Source organism: Spermophilus citellus (assembly GCF_964194105.1).
Source record: "Spermophilus citellus genome assembly, chromosome: 15".
Taxonomy (NCBI): Eukaryota; Metazoa; Chordata; class Mammalia; order Rodentia; family Sciuridae; genus Spermophilus; species Spermophilus citellus.
Window position 1 is genome coordinate 83,441,093 of NC_138195.1, and position 20,099 is coordinate 83,461,191.

Here is a 20,099-nt window from a genome sequence, read left to right on the forward strand (position 1 = left end):
TAGACTTTAGAGTAAGATTATTTCCAAAGTCTTTTGTCAAAATCTTGAAACTAGTTAGGTTCATCTGCCTATGAACTTCAAGGGACATATGAGGATTGTTACAAACTGTCAAGGAGATGTGTGTGGTCCATGGGTCTAGGAATGTCGAAATGAGGCTGTGCTGGAAAGATGCTGACAGGTTACTACGCCCACAGCAACAGGAAGATGGTACTGTGGAGGATAAGAAAAGTCCTTCTGGATATCAAACATTTGCATTTGCAAATATCATTTCAACCTTTGCCTCATAATGGATGTGTTTTGTGGAAAAGCAGCCATGTCACTCACTGGCAGCCCCAGGATCCTTAGACTGCCTTTAAAAAGTAAAACTATAAGCATTGAGCAAGATGGCATTGGTGGCTTTAGAGGCAGTGCAGAAGGGAGGGAAGAGAAGAATTCCCTAGGCTCCAGCTGCTCATGTACACATAAGCAGTTCCATGTATCTTCAGCAGAATGTGAAAACTGATACTTGTAATGTTGATCATGGAGCATCAAGACAATATTAAATGTACTGTAGTCTGGTAGAAAAACAAAGAAAAGGATATTTTAAGCAATTTTACACTAGTTTTTTTTTTAAAAAAAACTTAAAGTGGCAATGTCTTGGGCCTTGTAGGGTTAATGTTCAGTTTTCTAGGAGAACTTTCATCCACAATGACCCTTCTGAGAGACCCAGACAGATTTTACTGAATGGTAATTATGTCTGTATTTCTGGAACAAGTCAAATAAACTCTTTCATTCGGAGTTTTGCCCATGCTTTTGTTACTTATAAAAGGTTTGATTGGTACAGCAATCATAGTGGAAAGTCATTTATTATGCTGGATCTATTAACACTTGATTCCTCATTAAGAATATTGCCAAATCTGCACTTTTGTTCTTTCTGCTGACAGTGGTTTTCATAGCGCTTCTTGATTTACTTTTATGATTGAAGTTTCAGAAGTAAATGTTTTAATTTAATGTGCACTTGGTGTAACAGATTTGGCCAATGGTTTAGTGAAAGAGTGCCAAGTTCCTGATAGTTTGTCAAGTCTTTCTGGGATGACGTTTGATATAGCAGCTCACCACATACCACGATGTGTGAAGTAGGTAGCAATAATCCCAGTCGTGGCCAGGAGAGTGCCAGGGGGCTGATGAAGGGCCTGAATTGCTTGGAGGGCCCTAATTGTACCCTCAGGCCTCATCACTCTTTTCAGAACAATTTCAAGGCTCTATCCCCAGAGAACTCCCAGCAATTTCCCAGACAAACCATCTGCCTGTTCACTCCTGGCCATCCACTGCAAGGTGACATCTTTCCAGCACTTCTCAGATCCTCTCCTACCTTCTCCACTCCCCTGCCTAGAGCTCAGAGCATAACTGCTGGGCACTCAGCTCAGAAGTCATTTGAGTGGCAGTCAGCTTGGGAGGATGCTCCACCAGAGTGGGTTCTGTGGCTTCTGTGGCCTCTAACGCAGTAGCTGGTGTGTTTGCCTTTTAAATAGAATTGACCTACTGGCTATGTTCCCAAGGCGATGCTGCATTAATGGCATAACACGTTTTGAAATGGACCATTCTGGGAATAATACTAAGATTTGGATTTTCTAACTTTCCTGTTGGTTTACATCTGTCTGCTCTAGATTAAAGTTTTCTTCATAAGGTTCTGCCACAAAATTACGATTTACCCTATACACTATTCCAAAAGGGAAAAAGCCAATACCCGTTTATTCATGAAATATTTATTGAACAACCCAGTCATAGGTGCCAGGGAAGGTCTACTCTACTCTATGCAACAGATAAGGCTGACAGCTAAGACTGTAAGACCAGGAACAAGAGTGGGAAAGTAGGCAGACCCTCCATGACAGCGTTGATGTGCCATGTGTGGGAAGGCTGGCACTGGGATTAGCTTTTCTCCATCCTATAAGCGCCCAACACCCAAAAGAATTTTCTCCTGGAGGCTGAATTTATTTTCTTTTTCTTTTTGATTACGGGGTGGGGGTTGAATACTGGGGCTTGACCTTAGGGCCACTGAGCCCACATCCCTAGACCTAGTGTGTGTTTTACGTAGAGACAGGGTCTTACTGAGTTGCTTAGTGCCTTGCTTTTGCTGAGGCTGGCTTTGAACTCCTGATCCTTCTCCCTCAGCCTCCTGAGCTGCTGAGATTATAATTGATTGATTTCAAGCCACTAACAGAGATTTTCAAAATATGTCCTCTGCCTTCAAATGACTTACTTTTGAGTTGAGCATCTTCAAATGGAACAAAGAACAATTTCAAAGCAAAGTGAGAACTGGATAGAAAGGTATAACAATAATAGCTGACTCTTACCAAGTACTACTTACTATATGTTTATACATTTATATAGTAAGATATAGATATACTAATGGAAATATATATCTATATCTACATTTCTCTTAGTCCTCATAGCAACACTAGGAATAAGGTATTTTAGATCCACTTTACAGATGAGAAACTGGAGGTACAGAGAGGTTAAATGATTTGACCAAGCTCACATCTGGAAGCAAGCACAGCCTTGAACTTGGTTAGCTGGGAGCTAAGGATTTTTCTCTTACACTGTGTTATACTGTCTCTCAATTTTGGTTAAAGGGAAAGTGATTTACTCCTAGTTGCTGAGATAGAGCAGAGAAGGTGCAAGCATGGCCTAGGTTGACCTGGGCTAACTTCTTTCAGATAGAGAGGCTGGAGTCTGATCTTGCAGAAATGGTAGGTGTTAGCAGGTAGTCCAGGTGGACAGAAACACAAGTCTGGGTGTGAGCAACATGAGAGTCCAGTTGATTGGGAAGACATGGTCCCTCACACTTAACAGTACCTTTCAAGGCCAGAAAGGATGGAATCACTTTTGAAATTCACACATGAGGGCTGGGGTTGTGGCTCAGCAGTAGAGCACTTGCCTCGCACGTGCGAGACCCTGGGTTCAATCCTCAGCACCTCATACAAAACTGAACAAGTGAAATAAAGGTGTTGTGTCCAACTACAACTAAAAAATAAAATATTTTTTTAAAAGAAATTCACACATGAACCACAGTGGTTAAGCTCCTTTTTGCACTGAACTACAGAGAAAAGTACAGACTATTAAAAATCTAGCTATGACAATTATTTCATAGATAACTATTTTGAAATTTTGAAAAATATTGTTAGGAATGAATTTTGAAAGATAATCTATTCAAAGTCACCTTCTGTGAACATTCTTATTTAATAACCGACTCTGAGAAAAGCATGATTAAATTTCTAAAAGAGATAGTGTTTTTCCCATTTTACTTTTTCTGGGACCTAAGTGCCTTGGGAAAATACATGGCAACACTGCCGCTGTCACAATCCGGCCTCCTCACTCTCCAAGTCACTGCCATACAGTTAAAATGACAGTAAAACTCAGTTAAATAAGACCTACTGCAAATATAAATCTTCATACTGCAAATATAAATCTTCAGTTTGTGTGTGTTTTTGTGCATATGCTTGTGTCTGTTAAGAACAGAGCTTGAACATGGAGGCATTTCAAACAAGGAAAAATATTTAGTGTGATATAAAAATAGTTTAGAGTTTGAGTACATTTAGAATCTCAGGAACTGCATACTAATTCTGTGAATATTATATTTTATTCCTCTACCTATTCCCACATGTAGTACTTTATTCTCTTTGAATTGGCTTCTAATGTAGTTTAACCCTGTTTTTGGAAGTGCCCATTAGGTTAATTTCTTTTATTAGTATGAATTTTTCTCCTACTGAGTAAAGCCAGCTAATATATTTTCCCCTTTATCATTTCATGTAAAACAAAAAGTAAATGAGGAAACAATATGATTTCCACTTTGATTTTTTCCCCAAGTCTAAACAATGAAATCAGAGATCTGTTCTTGAGATCTGGAATCTTGGTATTTGTTGATCCTACAGGATCAACACACTTGATTAGCTGTGAGCCTAGCCCTGGTCTGACTTAATTCAATGTTCAGTAAATTAATTCAATTTTACTAATGTGACTAAAAACTAAATTTCATATCAATATAAACATTCATTAAACTGCAAATAACAAGTCATGCAAACTGTTGAAAAGGACTCATTTTTATTTATAGATGGGTTCTGATAAGAATAGCATTAAATGTGTTTTAGAAGGGAAATGTTGGCATGATTAATGTGCAGTTGTTTGCATTTTTAATATTTCACTCATGTATCAGATTAGTATTTGTGCACACTGTCAGACTTTATTCTGTTCTTGTCAAAACACTTATTACTGCTGACAGGTATAACATATCCACATCAATCCTTAATTCTTTGATTCAATTTTCTAATTGCTTTTTTGGCATGCGATGGTGGCCATTTAGTCTTATGTGATGTATTCATCATATGGTATAATAACGCTCTTTATAATTAGATGTGCCATTTAAAGTGCCTGGGCAGGAAAAAAAATTACTAAGGATTGGAAATTTTTAAATTTCACTACATTTAGACATGGTATGAGGTATTGGTATGTCACTGATTCTGGTGGTTATCCATAAATCATAATCACAGAATGTTGAAGAAGAGAGAGACCCTAAAAATCATCCAATATATTGTTCATGTTCCTTTTGGGGCAATTGACTTAGTAACATACTCAGGATCACCCACCTAGACAACCCCAAAGCTGGCCCTAGATTCATGTGTTCTGAATGCTAGTCAGGAATGGGACATGTATATGTGTGTAAACTTCATTACTGAAATCCCAGCTTGGTTTCTGCTATAAACAGCCAAGCTGAGAGAATGAGAAGCTCCTTGGCCTTAAGTTACATATTTTTAGTAATATGTATACTTAGAACCTAGCATCACTAGTATTGGGTATAGTTAGAACCTAGATATGAGTTCCAATCCTGAATGTGCTACTTTCTAGCTGTGCTACCCTGAGAGTATCATCTCACCTCTCATAATGTCAGTGTTAGTCAGCTTTTTTGCTGTTGTGACTTAAAGACCTGACCAGAACTATTGCAGAGGAGAAAAAGTTTATTTGAGGGCTCATAGTTTCAGAGGTCTCAAACCCCAGACGGCAGGCTCCATTCCTGGGGGCTCGAGGAGAGGCAGAACGTCATGGAGGAAGAGTGTGCAAGGGAAACAGCCCACATGTTGATCAGAAAGCAGAGAAAGGGAGAGAATCCACTCAACAGATACATATACATAAGCCAAAGCGGCACCCCAATTCCCACCTCCTCCAGCCACACCCTACCCCTTCAATTACCACTCAGTTAATCCCTATCAGCAGATTAAATCACTGATTGGGTTAAGACTCTCAAAACCCAATCATTTCTCATTTCTCTTATGAACGTCTTTCTTTAATATTAATAATTTAGATAGAATTATCATGCCTTATAGTAATCTCATTGTGTGGCCTCTGTGACAAGTTCATTCATTCAGCCCTTTGCTTTTTCATCTACATTCAAGGCACCATAATAGATGCTACAGGTACGACAAAGAAGAATCAAAAATGGTGCCTGCCTTAGAGGATCAGGGACATATGACATGTATATCAATACCTGTAATAATAGATGGGGAGACGTAAGTCCCCAAAAGCTGGCACAGAGTATGGGCATTTCAAAGAGAAGTGAGTACAGGGAGTATAACAAACAGGACCGCCCACAATGAGCTTGATTAATGGGTCGATAGACTGTTTGCACAACTGTCATTCAAGGGAAAAATAAAGAGAATCCTAAGAGGAAAAACAAAGTAAAAAGGGAGGAAGGACTAAGAACCCCAGGCCAGGGAAGACGTCATGGATGAGGTGACAGCTGAGCCAGCTTTGAGGGATGCTTAAGACCAGAAAAGTAAGGATGTCCAAGACAGTGGAAGGACTGACTCTGAGTGAAGCAGGTGCAGACCCCTGAAATCCCTGGACACAGTTGTGGGACAGTGAGTTTGTAGGACAGAAATTGTCAAAAATAAAAGATTAAGTTTTAAGGGGGTAGACCTAAGACTGGTGGCCCTGGAATGCCATTTGAACTCAGTCCACAGAGATCAGGGTCAGCCCTCAAGTCCATTTGGACCCCAGATGTTCTTTTGGTTGGCGGATAGTTTAAGATTTAATGTCTTAAAAGCTAATCAGTGCCCACCACTTTTTATTGTCTTACCTGGAAAATAAGTCAGTCTTCTTAACTGGTATGCACAGTCTAGACTCAGGTTAGTCACCCAGGCTGTGAAGGTAACTGGCATAGGCCAAATCCTGATTTTACCACCTACCAGGTTGGCAGCCTGGTTATATTACTTTTAATATAAGAGTTTACTCTTTGAGCTTTAGTTTCATCACCTGTAAAATGGAAATAGTCCCACATCATGGAGTATGATTAGATCGTGTAAATGTTAGTATAGCACCAGATATATTGTAAGCCTTTAATAAATATTAGCTATTATTATTAAGTTACCCACCTGGGCCTTGAAGGAATTTGAGTTTGCAAGTCCTACTTTGGGACTATTGAAAGTTTTTGAGAAGGGACATAACATCTTTTTTATAACCTTCTGAGTCCTTGAGTATCAAGAGTTAACCTGGCTTAATTGTAATGGCTAGTCCAAAGGCACCACATGGTTCTGTTGAGTCCCTAATTTTGAGGTCTAGGTTTCCAGTGACTAGCCTCAGCATGATCTCTAGAAGCAGCTCACTGGCTCACCCACCCTTGGCAAGGACCAGCAGAAGAAGAAACAGGGAACCATCTCTGCCCATTGGTGTTTCTCAGACCTGCAGCAACTCATGTGGTGGCAGTTTCCAGGACAGATCTTGGGTTCAGCTGGCAGTCTCCGTTTCAGAACACATTATGCATTTTAAGAGCCATAAGCTTGAAAATCCCTAAGCTTCCAGAAGCTTCTCTGGTAACTTGTCTCTGGTAGCTAAAAATGGAAAGAGTTTAACATAAAATGTTGTGCCCCTCAAAATAATGACTTGAAAATAAGAGTACAGCAGTTTCAAAAACACCAGAGTGATCCAGATAAGTCTTTTGTAAAAGTGCTGTGTGCTTAATAAACAAGGACTAATTACATAACTGTCAGGGATGTTTTCTGGCACAGTCTAACACCAGCTCTTTGCAGTACAACAAATATGAAAATGCCTCGAAGTAAATCCCAGTTGCTGAGTGCTGTAGGCAAACCAACCCTTGCCTTATCTCTCTCAAAGGCAGCCATGGAAAACGCATGATAAATTGCACAGTTCAGTGAACATGTTATGTCATTGTGAAATGATTTTGATTCACGCTTATGTATTTATTGCAAAACAACTAAGAAACCTCAAGGTATTAGAAATATTATCATTTGTGGGGTTTTGCTGTTTTCTGTTGTAAAATCCAAGTGCTAAGTGTCCCTTTTTTAAAAAATTTGAATCCTGTACTGAAAGTGATATTACCCACAAAGTCTTTGGAAATCATTTTTACAAATTATGTGAATTCCTTCCAGAACTGCCAAAGAACTGTGCTAGCAACTAATATTTTAAACATAATGAATAATTCATGATTTTGCAAATATCCTCTTATAAAAGTTCTTATAGCTAAATATAGACCAAGTTTAAGCCAATTTGATTTTAAAATAGAATTATAATCTTTTATATAGTTTATCAATATAAAGAGATTTTAAAATGTTTTCTGTATAATGCAAGTAAGAGTGAGAGAATTACTCTAAGGGAGATATTACAGAATTAGCTTTTATGTAGGCCTTGTTCCTTTTCTGAGGTCAAGATGTTATACTCACAGTCCTTTACTGAGTCTCTGAAGTTTGAAGTGTTAAATAATTAGGCCATATTCCACTGGAAATTACAGTTATCTTTTACTATTTTTTCTCTCCATTGATGCTTTTGATATTTAAACCCAGCATTTGATATTTAAAATCTTTCTGTGCTGGTGTTAAAAAAGTTCTAAGGTAGCCTGGCAACATGATCAGCTGACACACTACCAAATCTTACTATTTTTCTAAATTCCCTAAACCAAGAAACTCTAGTTTCTCAACATTTTTTCTGTAATCATAAAATTTTGTTCTAATTTTTGCAATCAAGTTGTTTTTACCATGACTTTGTATATTCCAAGTAATGTCAGATGTTACACAGAAAACTGGAAACTAAGAGAGATAACCTTACCTGGAGATGGAAACTATCAGTTATTTCGCAGACATAGTGAAAGGGATTTGGGTATTTCTAATAAGTTACTATTATTTAAACTTTAACTTCATTTTACATTCTCGTAGTATATTTTAATCAATTGACCTTTAAATATACTTTGCTTTTTCTAAATTAAAATAAATTTTAGTTGCCTAGAAATATGGTTGGAAACATTCATAGTATTTTTCTTTTAGCTTGGACTATGACATGCCTATTCTCTAAATATTTACATCATTGGAGAATATCTATGTGCTTATGCTGATTTTGACTTAACATTTTTCAAAAATAAGTCTGTTAAATTACATGTAAGCTTTAAAGTATGAAACTGTAGTTCATGCACTTGATGTAAGTAATGCAACATGGCCAAGAGCATTTTCTTGGAACATTTTAATGCCCCTTGCTTCTACTACCATGGCCACTTTCACCTTTATATTGAAAACTCCCAAAATGTATCTATATGAGGATAATTTTAAAACATGAGATTTATGTTGCTATAAAGGAGAAATCTTTTATAACCACATAAAACCATTGTCACCAGAAATTTCAGTCTATAAGTTTTACATGAAAGGGGACATATTTTATCTTTAATGCCTCGTTAAACTTTCTGGAAATGGCAATATTCTAGAATATTCTAGGTGAATGACTACATACATCTATATTTCTTCTGAAAAGTTCAAATATTATCAGTGGGAAAAAATCTGAATAAAGCATTTGTTCTAATGATTAAGGCCGCAGCATTTTTTCTTTTTAATTTTGCCTTTTTTGCAGAGATGCCACTTTGCTATAGCAGCCATGTCTCACCTATAGTTCTATGAATGATAGAGCCAAAACAGCCTTTCCTAGGATAAAATGATATCCTCACTGTTTCAAAGATTACATTGTATTTAAATTCTGTGTATACGTTTGTGTGCAGGTGGGGGTGTGCACACGTGTGTGCTTGAGCATATGCTTGTATGTGCACATGTCATAAGCTGTGTTGTGTGTGGATTTTTTGTTTGTTTGTTTTGTTTTAAAGAGAGAGAGAGGGAGAGAGACTTTTTAATATTTATTTTGCAGTTAGACACAACATCTTTATTTTATTTTTATGTGGTGCTGAGGATCGAACCCAGCGCCCAGCGCATGCCAGGCAAACGCATTACCGCTTGAGCCACATCCCCAGCCCTGTGTTGTGTGTTTTAAGAACATAGACTCAGGAGGCAGTCTGCCTGAGCTTAAATGCCAGCCTTGCTACTTCTTCCCAGCTATATGAATTGAGGAAGTGTTTTTAACCTCTTCCTTCAGGTTCTCATTGTATTCAGGTTGTTGTAAGATTTACGTAAATTAATATATGTAAGTCACTTTTAACTCTCATCCATAATTAGCACTGAAACACTAATATTACTATCATTTTTTTTGGTGGGGAGTTTACTGAAGATTTAACTTAGGGGCATTCCACCACTGAATCACATCCCAGCCCTATTTTGTATTTTATTTAGAGACAGGGTCTGACTGAGTTGCTTAGCACCTCGCCATTGCTGAAGCTGGCTTTGAACTCATGATCCTCTTGTTTCAGTCTCCTGAGCCACTGGGATTATAGGTGTGCACCACCATACCTGGCTTACTATTATTCTCATTATCACATATTCATTTACTTTATTAATTTCTATTACATTACATATACCAGTGTATTTGTGGGTGATGATTCAATATGTATGTCACTAAAGTGATATTAAAGATACTTCAACATGAACTCACATGTGAATTTTTTAAAGAAGCCAAGTATATACAAGCAGAGAGGAGAATGGAGTACCCCAGGACAGAGAGGGATAGAGAACAGGGAGATGGGAGTCACAGGATATAAACTTGTACTTCATAGGAAAAATAAATCAAGAGATCTAGTGTTTAGCAGGGGAGCTATAATGAATAACATTGTGTGGCATAGTGAAATCTTGCTAAGAGTATGGACATTTGGTTCTTTTATCACAGAAAGGAAAATGTTAACTATGTGAAGTGATGGATGTATGAATTTGCTTGACCATGGTAATAATTTCAACATGTATATATGTACCAAAACATGTTGTACACTTTAAATACAGACAGTAAACATAAATTTAAAAAGTAAAAAAAAATAAAGATACGCCAACAGAATATTTGGAATGGTGATCACTTAATTAAATAAATGGGGTTGTGTGTAATGTTATTAGTGAGGGGAAATAATTGGGAAGAAACAACAAACATTGTATAACTTTGTGGCTCACTAGCCGCACATCAGATATAGAGGGGTGCATTCATTTGTTCTAATAAAAAGGGATTGCATGTCTACGCTGGACCAGAGTTAAAATGACCCAGGGTGTGTCCCTGATAACTAGGACTGTGCAGTTGGGCTGACTGGAAGATGGACAGAGTGGAAAGTAGAACAGTAATGTCGCGCCAACTACACAAACTTACTTGAGTTTTCTTTTTCAGGGGGCTCCCAAACCCATAGCCATCGAACCCTGTGCAGGAAACAGAGCTGCTGTTCTGACGGTGTTTCTTTGTCTACCACGAGGATCATCAGGGGCCCCACCACCTGGGCAGTCAGGTATGGTAAAGGAGGAGCCAACAGCAGTTAGACTGAAAAGAAGAAAGAGTACTGCTAAATAGCACAGTAAGGACCTTTACAGGTCCTAATTTAGAGCATGCTAAAATTTTATTAGCATACGAACTTTCACCCTAGGGGACTTGTGCATTTGGGGTATTTAGTGGCGTCAGAGGATGATAGCTTGATACAACCACCTAAGTGCATTTATGACACATTCTTGCTCCCAAGACTAGACCAGTGGAGTCCCTGGGCCAGGTGAACTCGCCCTTAGAATAAGTGTAGCCAGTTTTTGTTCAGATTCTCCTTTGCTACCTGAAGAGCACGGTCTGGTCTCAGACGTAATTATATGTCTCCTCGTGGATGTTTATTCATTCCTGTGACATTGTCCATTTTGTAAGTATAACTCACAGTCAGATCACATGCCACACTTACTTTTCTTCTTATACATCCTCTTCCATCTATTTATAATTTTTACTATTTTTTCTCTCCTTACTGTTTTCTCTACCCAACTCTTAGGGGAATGGATGTTTTTGAGGGGCAAGGGGGATTTCAAATATTTCTATTCAATTCCCCTCAGATCTGGCAGGTTCTCAGCAGCAGTAATTGATGATGAACTTGCCTCCCCAATTATTTTATCTTTTCTTGCTGCCCCAGTTAGCTTTGACCTCGCTCCTCACTTGATTTGTGTTCATCCACACACTAAAAGTGAAAAATATACTACTTTATACCTTGTAAGCTTTATCTATTCAAGTAGCAGAATGTTTCCCGTACATGGGAACAGAAGGTTTCTATCATTCATTGTACCTAATGATATCTTGTTGCAGGAATTTTTAGCCAAAGTTCATTTTTAGATGTTTATGCAAATAAATGGACATTCTCTGCACTTTCTTGTACATTGAGTGAATGTCTTGCTCTTCTCCTTCCAGCAGCACCAAAGTAAATGGCATGCAGTAGTAGAAGAGTTTGGCCCTGGTCAGATAAGATGGATAATTATAGGTCCTGTGCCCAGCTAATGGAAGTATTGTTTTAAAGCTGGGATGATTTCCAAAACAAACACTTTACTAATGAAAACAAGTCTCTGTGATATACCCCAAGGTTCTTCTAGATCCTTGACAAGATGACTTACTGATGGGGAGAGTGAAGACAACTGCCAATACTCTGTCCCTTTAACCTTTGAAATCCTTTTTGGCTGATTTTAAAGAGCCAAGTAGCAGTGTGGACCATCATTTCTGCTGTTTTTTTTACAGATGCTTTATGATTCTTAATGCCATCTTGATGCCATCCTAAATGGTGTAGAACTATACTCTTTGCAAACATTCTCCTATTTTTCACATTTGGTCTTCTTGATAAGGCTATAAATAGGTGATATAAAATTCTCTTCATAAATGAGAGGAATGATGCATAGAAAGCACTGTATTTCTACATTCAAAGACTGGTGGTGGGGGATATACTAGAGGGTATAGTGAAGAACAAAAAATACTTACTGCCTGCCTTCCAAGTAATCCTTCCTGGTGATCTATGGCAAAGAACTTACTGCTCTACAGTCGACAGCTCAGGTGTTCAGAAAGTACTTGGATGAGTACTGAAAATGTCTACAAGGTTGATAAAGGGAGACAAAACACTGAAACAGCTAACATGCATCTTCCAGAGGCAGAAGAATGAATGTTAAGTACTGTGTGCATAATTCAGGATGAGCTGGTTTCTTGTCTTTTAGAAAATCAAATATTTTTTCTAGCTATACTTTTAGAAGTAAGACTCTTCTTTGATTCTATTCCTTTAAAATACAGTATTATCTCTTGTCTGAATCTGTTTTGAAATGTAGTAAAAATATGATAGATGAGTAGATGGACAGATATAAAACAAGAAAACTGTTAATGATAGAATCTAGGTGATGGGAATATACTGGTGTTGATTATAAAATTCCCTCAATTTTTCTATATCATTGAATTTTTTAATAATAAAATGTCAGGAAACAACAAAACAAAAACTCTTTTGATTTTATTGCAAAAAGAAGCCAGCATGTATAGAAAGAAATTTTATAATGTTATCATCTGTTTTCCCTGAATGAGGCAAATGGTGACATCAATATAAAAACCAAATGGATAATTTTCTCCACTCTTTATCAAAATGTTTGGTGTGTGTATACCAAACTAAAACTTAACCTACAGCCACCCAATATTTGAGCAGAGATACATTCCAATGATTATTGGGAGCTTGGGAGGGAAAGGTGGCCATTAGCTATTTCATTGCTAAAATTTGATTTTTTTTTTTTTTTGGTAACAAAAAGTCCATACATGTTTTCCTGCTATCAAAGGATGTTCATAATGCTCTTGTTGATGAAGATGGTGGTGGTGGTAGTGGTGTGATCGGAAGCCTGGAAAATGTGACTTTCAAAAAGCACTTCCATCTTTGAGTCTCAGTTAACTTAAATGAAATGAACAATTGGAATAGAATTTATTCATTGTTTCTTAGGTTCCTCTCCTAAGATCCCTGTATTCTAGAGAGCCTCCCTCAGGACTGATGCTAGGTAGGAGGTTGGGGACATTGAGGAGGAGTTGCAGGAGAGTCTTCATGGACAGAAATACCTGCCCTTACCCCCACTATGTGAAAGGCAGAGCCCAGGAGTTTTCTCTTGGCATCTGGGCTATTTATGTCTTCAGATATTCGTGTTGCTATTCAATGATTGAATTAGTATTTATTTTAGGTTAAAAGTCTTCTTACAATATTTTTAAAAATCTTCTACTTCTTTGAAATGTTCCTCCCTAAATGTTAGTGTCATATGCATTATTCATTGCCATGAATAAAAACATTTAGGAGAGAATGTGGGGATATGGGAAGCAGAAGCACCTGTGAGCATGGAGATTGGATTAGTCTGGGTGCTCCGGAAAGGCCCAACCAATAGAACTTACACGTAGGTACCTGAGAGGGGATCATGTGTGTGATGAAGTCCTACAACAGGTGTCTGAAAACTACAGAATCCTGTGGTGCTGGTTATGGCTGAGTCCAAGTCAAAAGGCCTCAGAGTTGGGGAAGCCAATGGTCTAACTATCAGTCTGAGGCCAAAGGATGAGAACTTGGGAACCACTGGTATTAAGAATCCAAAAGATGGAAAGCTGGAGTTCTGATATCCAAATGGAGGAAAGGGGAATGTGTCCCATCTCCAGGATGTACTCAGGCAGAGATTCACCTTTCCTGTCTGTTCTCTTGGAGTCCCCACACAATTGGATCGTTGTGGGTGGATCTTCCCATCCTGTTCACTCAGAGTCACACTCTTATCTCTCTGACAACAGCCTCATAGACCCACTCAAAAACATTGCTTTGCCAGGTTTCTATGTATTCCCTGATCCCAGTCAAATTGACAATTAAAATCAGCATTGTTAGCACCAAAAAATGAGTGACTTAGAAACATGCAGGTGCTAGTCTGGCCATCTCTTTTTAGTTTTATCTCATGATTTATTTCAAATTTAAAACGGCATTGTCTTTGGACTTCATTCTCTTTCTCCTAACAACTGTTTCAGTCATGTTTAACAAGCAACAATTAGACATGGCCCTGTTAGTGTCTGTCTGACACGTGTGAACCACCTTCCCCATGGCTTTCAACTGATCAGAGATCAAAAGAAAAACTCTACGGATTCATCCCTTAGATTACCCAAGCATTAATCTTTTTAATTTTTTTTAATATAATGAATTTAAGTGCTTGTGAGCAATTCTCCCTTTAGGTGGCTGAGAATAGTAAAGCAGAAGATTTTAAACAGGTTTTGTGGCATTCCGAGAGCTGGACTCATCAGGTTCCCTGCTCCCCCGACCAGTAGCCCTGCGGCTTCCTTCTGCTCTGCTGTGAGCAAGCCCCACGGAGCATGCCAGACTCTCGTGGGCTCATGCAGATCTTTGTTGTTGGCACATGCTCATTGTGCAGCCACTTTCTCCTCTGACCTCAAAGTCATTGCAAAACTGACATTCCCATGAAAACAGGACACAGTAAGTAACTCTGGTGCATGACACGGGCAACCACTCGTATCTCCAGTCACCCTGGACAGCACTGTCCCCACGCATTTTAGAGTCATATTACAATGAAATGTGGTTGAAGCAAATAAAGCTCTTCAAAAGCATAAATTGAAAATGATAATGACCACTGTCACTTTGTGATGGAAGATTATGGATTTCACAATTTATGGATCCTTTCTAATGAGAAACAGACTAACTTCTCTCACTTGGATTAAAAATCCCAGGGTCCCAAATGTCCATGGTTGCAAAGAAGCTACGTGCTTCAACTAAAAGTCAAATTTGCCATGATCCTGTCCCATGTATGATTGACTCTGACATTACCAAAGAGAATACTGCTGGAAAGCCTAGGGTTTTGAAATTTTCTACTTTAGACTTAGAAGTTTTAGCAGGATGATCAGTTTTTTTTAGAATAATTTGGAAACACTATATAATGTTTAAAACAATAGTCTACCCAACTGTGTCATGAATGCTTTTCTTATTTATAACAATGACAAAAAGAACTTTGTCTTACCCAAATGGAAAGAGGTGGAGGAAGAGCACTAGTAATTCTAGTATTAGAAGCTTTCTATGTATATTCATTGGTTTAACCCTCTTAATGACTCTGAGAAGCCACTTTTACTGATGAAAAAACTGAATTCCCACAGGGATTAAATGACTGGCCCAAGGCCACTATAATGGCCACTATAGCCACTGACTGAGTGAAGCAGAATTCAAACCCAGGGCCATTGAATCCTCAGCCTGAATGATACAGTGCTTCTCTGGATGAAGACAGGGATATTCTGGGTAGCCCTTATTTCTGAAGAAGCTTTAAACCCAGTTAAAGAGGAAAGCCCAATAAGATCTCTGCTGAGCACTGGGCTTAAGGGGGCAAAGAGGACAAATTTATCTTTCCTGGCGATTTAACTGCAGCAATTAGGTAAAGTATGTGCAAGGTGTGGCACATCTGCTAATGAAACTATGATTGTATATAATAGCAACAGGGGCAGGCAGACAGAGGAAAAGAATTTAAACTTGTAAGTTTTAACTACAGACTTAGAGTCACAATCCTGGAGATAGAGACCCAGCTCTGCCACTGGATAGCTGTGTGAACAGGGCAAGTTGCTTAGTATCTGAGCCCTGTTTTCTTATGTATACGATGATGGGATTGGGTTGGACTCCTAGATGTATTTCACTCTAGCCCCTTGGTATAGTTTCACTACCAAATATGTTAAGACATATTGGGAAAGTAAGAGCAAGTAATTCACTTTTATAAATAAATAAATATATATAGTTGTAGGTGAACACAAAATATATATTTATTTATTTATTTTATGTGGTGCTAAGGATTGAACCCAGTGCCCCATATGTACAAGGCAAGCGCTCTACCCCTGAGCTCAGCCTCAGCCCCAAGTAATTCACTTTTAAGTTGTATTTTTACTTATCTTTCCAACTACTCAAGACTACTTGAGAAACCTTATTTTCCTATGCCTTGCTTGTCAGTGACAAAAATTAATGAGCATCACTCCTTAAATTAAAAAAAAATCTAAATAATCTGTTAATAAAGTCTATTTCTCAATATTCTTATAAGGAATAAAATATATGTTTGAAAGATGTAAATAGTTCATAGTGCTAATATTAGCTTTCCATTTCTGTGATGGAGTACCTGAGAAAATCAACTTAGAGAAGAAAAGATTTATTTTGCTCTTGGTTTCAGAGGCTGGCTCCCTTTCTAGGCCTGCAGTGAGGCCAACTATCATGGCAGAGGGGAGTGGCAGAGCCAAGCTTCTCACCTGGTGGCATCCAGGAAACAGAGAAAGAAGAGAGGAAGGGGCTGGGTACAACATATACCCTTTCAAGCACACCCTAGTGACCTACTTCCCCCAAGTAGGTCCTACCTCCTACAGTCTCCACCCCCTTTCAATACTGCCATCAAATGATGACTCCGTTGTGATTCACCCACTGATGAGATCAGAGCCCTCTTGATCCAGTGGTTTCCCAAAAGCCCCACCTCTGAACACTGCTGCACTAGGGTCTGAGCCTTCAACAACTGAACCTTTGGGGGACATTCCAGGTCCAAACTATAACAATGCCCCTATTTTAGAAGGGAGTGAAAGGAATCTCAAAATGCCAGTGAGAGGTAGAATGTTCTCCATGATCTCAGAGACAGACTCCAGGCCCGCAGGTTTTCAGTGGAGTATTCTTTCCTCTGAAGCCAGTTTTTAAAAGCAAATCTCCATTTTCCAGAAGCCTCTGGAGTTTCTGTCCCTCTGAACTCCTTTTCCTTCATAACTCTGCCTCTATAAATATCTTCACACTTGTAGAGACACATCTGTTGATCTAATCTTAGCACTTCCTTTGTTAGAGGGAGCTGAATAAGAAATAGAACTACTGAGTTGTATCAAGAATTCAGTATAAAAATTGTGGCATGTTATGTTCTTACCCTCAAATCCAAATATTTCTTATAGCTAGTACATGTGTCTTAATAAAGGAGAAAGAAAAAAGTGGCAAAATAAACTATAAAATTAGGCCAAAGGCCCCCAAGACAACAGGGATGGGAATAAGTGTCTGAGATTATTATTGATAAATATTACTCTGCTTCAAAAAATATCTAATATTCAAAAGACCCTGAAATCAACAGTAAGAAAAACTTTTTCTTCTATCCAAAATGTGGTCATGTGGATTTTTATTTATTACCTTTATTCATTCAAGAAATATTTACTTTTTCTCTTATTGACTAGTGTCACTGTGACATGATATGGTTATAGTCCTCCCATTTGAGATTTTTAAATTTTATCTTTGTGTGATGACTAATTGAAGTGTTGTGGCATTCTCACGGAGAATCAGGGCACAAGGGCATTCAGCAGGAAGCAGCATTTATTAGTGCCAGCACTGGCCCAACAGATTCACATCCGAAAGCTGAGCACTGAAAGCAGAAGGCATTGGGTTATATACCTCTTATTAGTTCCTCCATACTTGCCAGCTCTTTGTCTCCCATATAGTAATACACATTCTGATTGGGCATTCTATTTCTATAGTATAGAGTTGCAACAGTGTTACAACAGAGTTGTGGTATGTGCACATTGATACTGATGGTGCCATGTTATCTTTCCTTTGTTTGGAGAAAATCCCTACCACAAGAGAAATTGAACTATGTATAATGGAAGCAAAGAAAAACATAAGGACAAGAAACTCAAAGACTAGAAAACACAATCAATTAAACATGCTGCAGAAATGAGTTAGCCCTAAAAGTTAACTCAACTGTTTTCAAGATAAGCAGTTAGAAACAAACTCACATGAGAAGTCAGAGATTGAGACGTGAAAAATGAGACCAACAGCCCTGAGACATGGCCAACACATTTCTCTTTTCCTTTCCTTCTATCCTGCCTGTCATTCTTTCTGGCACTTCTAGAAATGACTAGTAAATAATAATTGACTGGTTTAATAAATTATTGTGGTCAAAGAGGAAAACAGCAAACAAGTAAAGTTCAACTTACAAAGCTAAAGGAGAAAATCAAGATTTGTTTACAGTAAGCAAACTATGAAGCAAAAATCACAAAATAAGAATTTCGTGGTTAGATAAAAGGTAAAGGATAAATTAGTTCCACCCCTGGTATTTCTTGTAATAGCCAACACCATGGTCTGTATGAAACTGCCTATTACTTAAATTGTAATTTATACTTTTAATTGGTAATGAATTAAAGAGAAAGCTGCTGTCTCAGTGAGTTGATCTGTACATTAAAATACTAGTGTATGGGTAAATAAATCTTTAACTAACAAAGATGTATTTCTCAGAGTTCCAGAGGCTAGGAAGTCCAAGATCAAGGTGCCTGGCATAACAGTATATGTTGAAAGTCCTCTTCCTGGTTTGCAGATGGTCACCTTCTTTCTGTAAGCTCACATGATAGATAGAGGGCTCTGGTCTCTTCTTACAAAGGAACTAATCTCATCATGAAGATCTATCCTCATGATTTTATCTAAACCTACTCCTGCCCAAAGTCCCCCCCGCAACATGTGAATCTGGGTGGAAGGTGAGGAGAGACACCAACATTCAGTCCATAGTGGCTGCTTTCTTCATTTTAAGGATGGATGGGTAATTCTAAGTGTCAAAGAATGTTAGCATTTTTAGAGCTCTGGAAATGGTTTTAAAAGTCATTTATTTCTACTTCATATTTTTATAGTTTTTTTTTAGTTATAGATGGACATAATACCTTTATTTTATTTTATTTATTTATTTTTTATGTGGTGCTGAGGATTGAACCTAGTGCCTCACACATTCGAGGCAAATGCTCTACCAATGAGCCAAAACCCCAGCCTCCTACTTCATATTTTGAAAAGAAAACCAACCTGGAGAGCTAGAGATGGGGAGAGATATATCTGTGATCAGTGAGTTTGTAGGTGAGCAGGGACTAGAACCAAAATCTCTGAATCCCTCATGCATGAAAGGACTTTATCCCTCCCTCACATTTATTGTACCATGCTGCAAAATCTAGCTAGAAAAAGAAAATAACAATAATTCACCTCTTACAAGGCATTACTGCACAATATTTGCCACACAGAGCCCAGAAAGGCTGACAGAAACTTTCTAGATAATAAAAGAAATTTAAGTAATCTTAGAAAATAATTCTTCTTACCAGCAAAGTGTTGAAATGCTAATAAAATAAGGTTTTTCTTCTTCCCACATAAACATTTTTCTGAGGACCATGTCATTAGGCCAGGGGTTCCACAGAATATCTAGAGGGAGTGTGTTCAAGTTTGATAAAAGTTCTGGGTTGAATCTCAGATCCTGTCACATATAGTATCATGGTGCCAATAGCATTTACCAAAGGTATTTTTATCCCTTATTCTTAATGTAAGTCCCAGGGGAGGAGCAAGCACCAGCAGTAGAAACGTCATTCTACAAATGTTGAACGTTGGCTATAATTGCATCAACACCTTAAGGCCACATGATCATTCTCAAAGGGCTTTTAGGGAAAAAGTTAATGGCCCTCAGAAAAATGATTAATTCATCTCCATTTGTCCAACTTATAATCTGCAAATGAGCATAGCTCATGCAAATTAAGCAAACTTCCTTAATTGATGGACAGCATGTCCAGAGCAGTCATGCCTGAAAAACACTGGCAAAACTCAAGAGAGAGTTCCTTAGCTTCTTCCTTGAGAGCTGGGACTTAAATTGGTCCACAGGACTCCAGAGAAGTGGTTTGAGGATTCCTACATGGTCCCAGGGATCATCATTTAGAAGCCCTGGGGAATAAATGGATTCTTGTCCCCTGGACCTGCTGTCTGATATAATTTCAATTGAACCTTGAAGCCCCTAAAAGTCTGGATGTAGTGACCATACATTCAGTTCCATTTATCCAACAAGCCAGGCAAGGATCATCAAATCAATAACATGACTGTGCCATCTGCCTTCCCCTTGCTCACCATCATAATGAAAAATGACTCC

General features: G+C 38.2%; 1 protein-coding gene across 1 annotated transcript in view; it reads left to right on the top strand.

Annotated features, from left to right (window-relative positions):
- The window catches only part of ATRNL1 (attractin like 1), a 716,619-nt gene that overhangs the window by 610,415 nt on the left and 86,105 nt on the right, over nt 1–20,099 (top strand). The window contains exon 28 of the mRNA XM_081268108.1: nt 10,558–10,672. Coding sequence (XP_081124234.1) covers nt 10,558–10,672 — 115 coding nt within the window. The remainder of the gene's footprint in view (nt 1–10,557; nt 10,673–20,099) is intronic.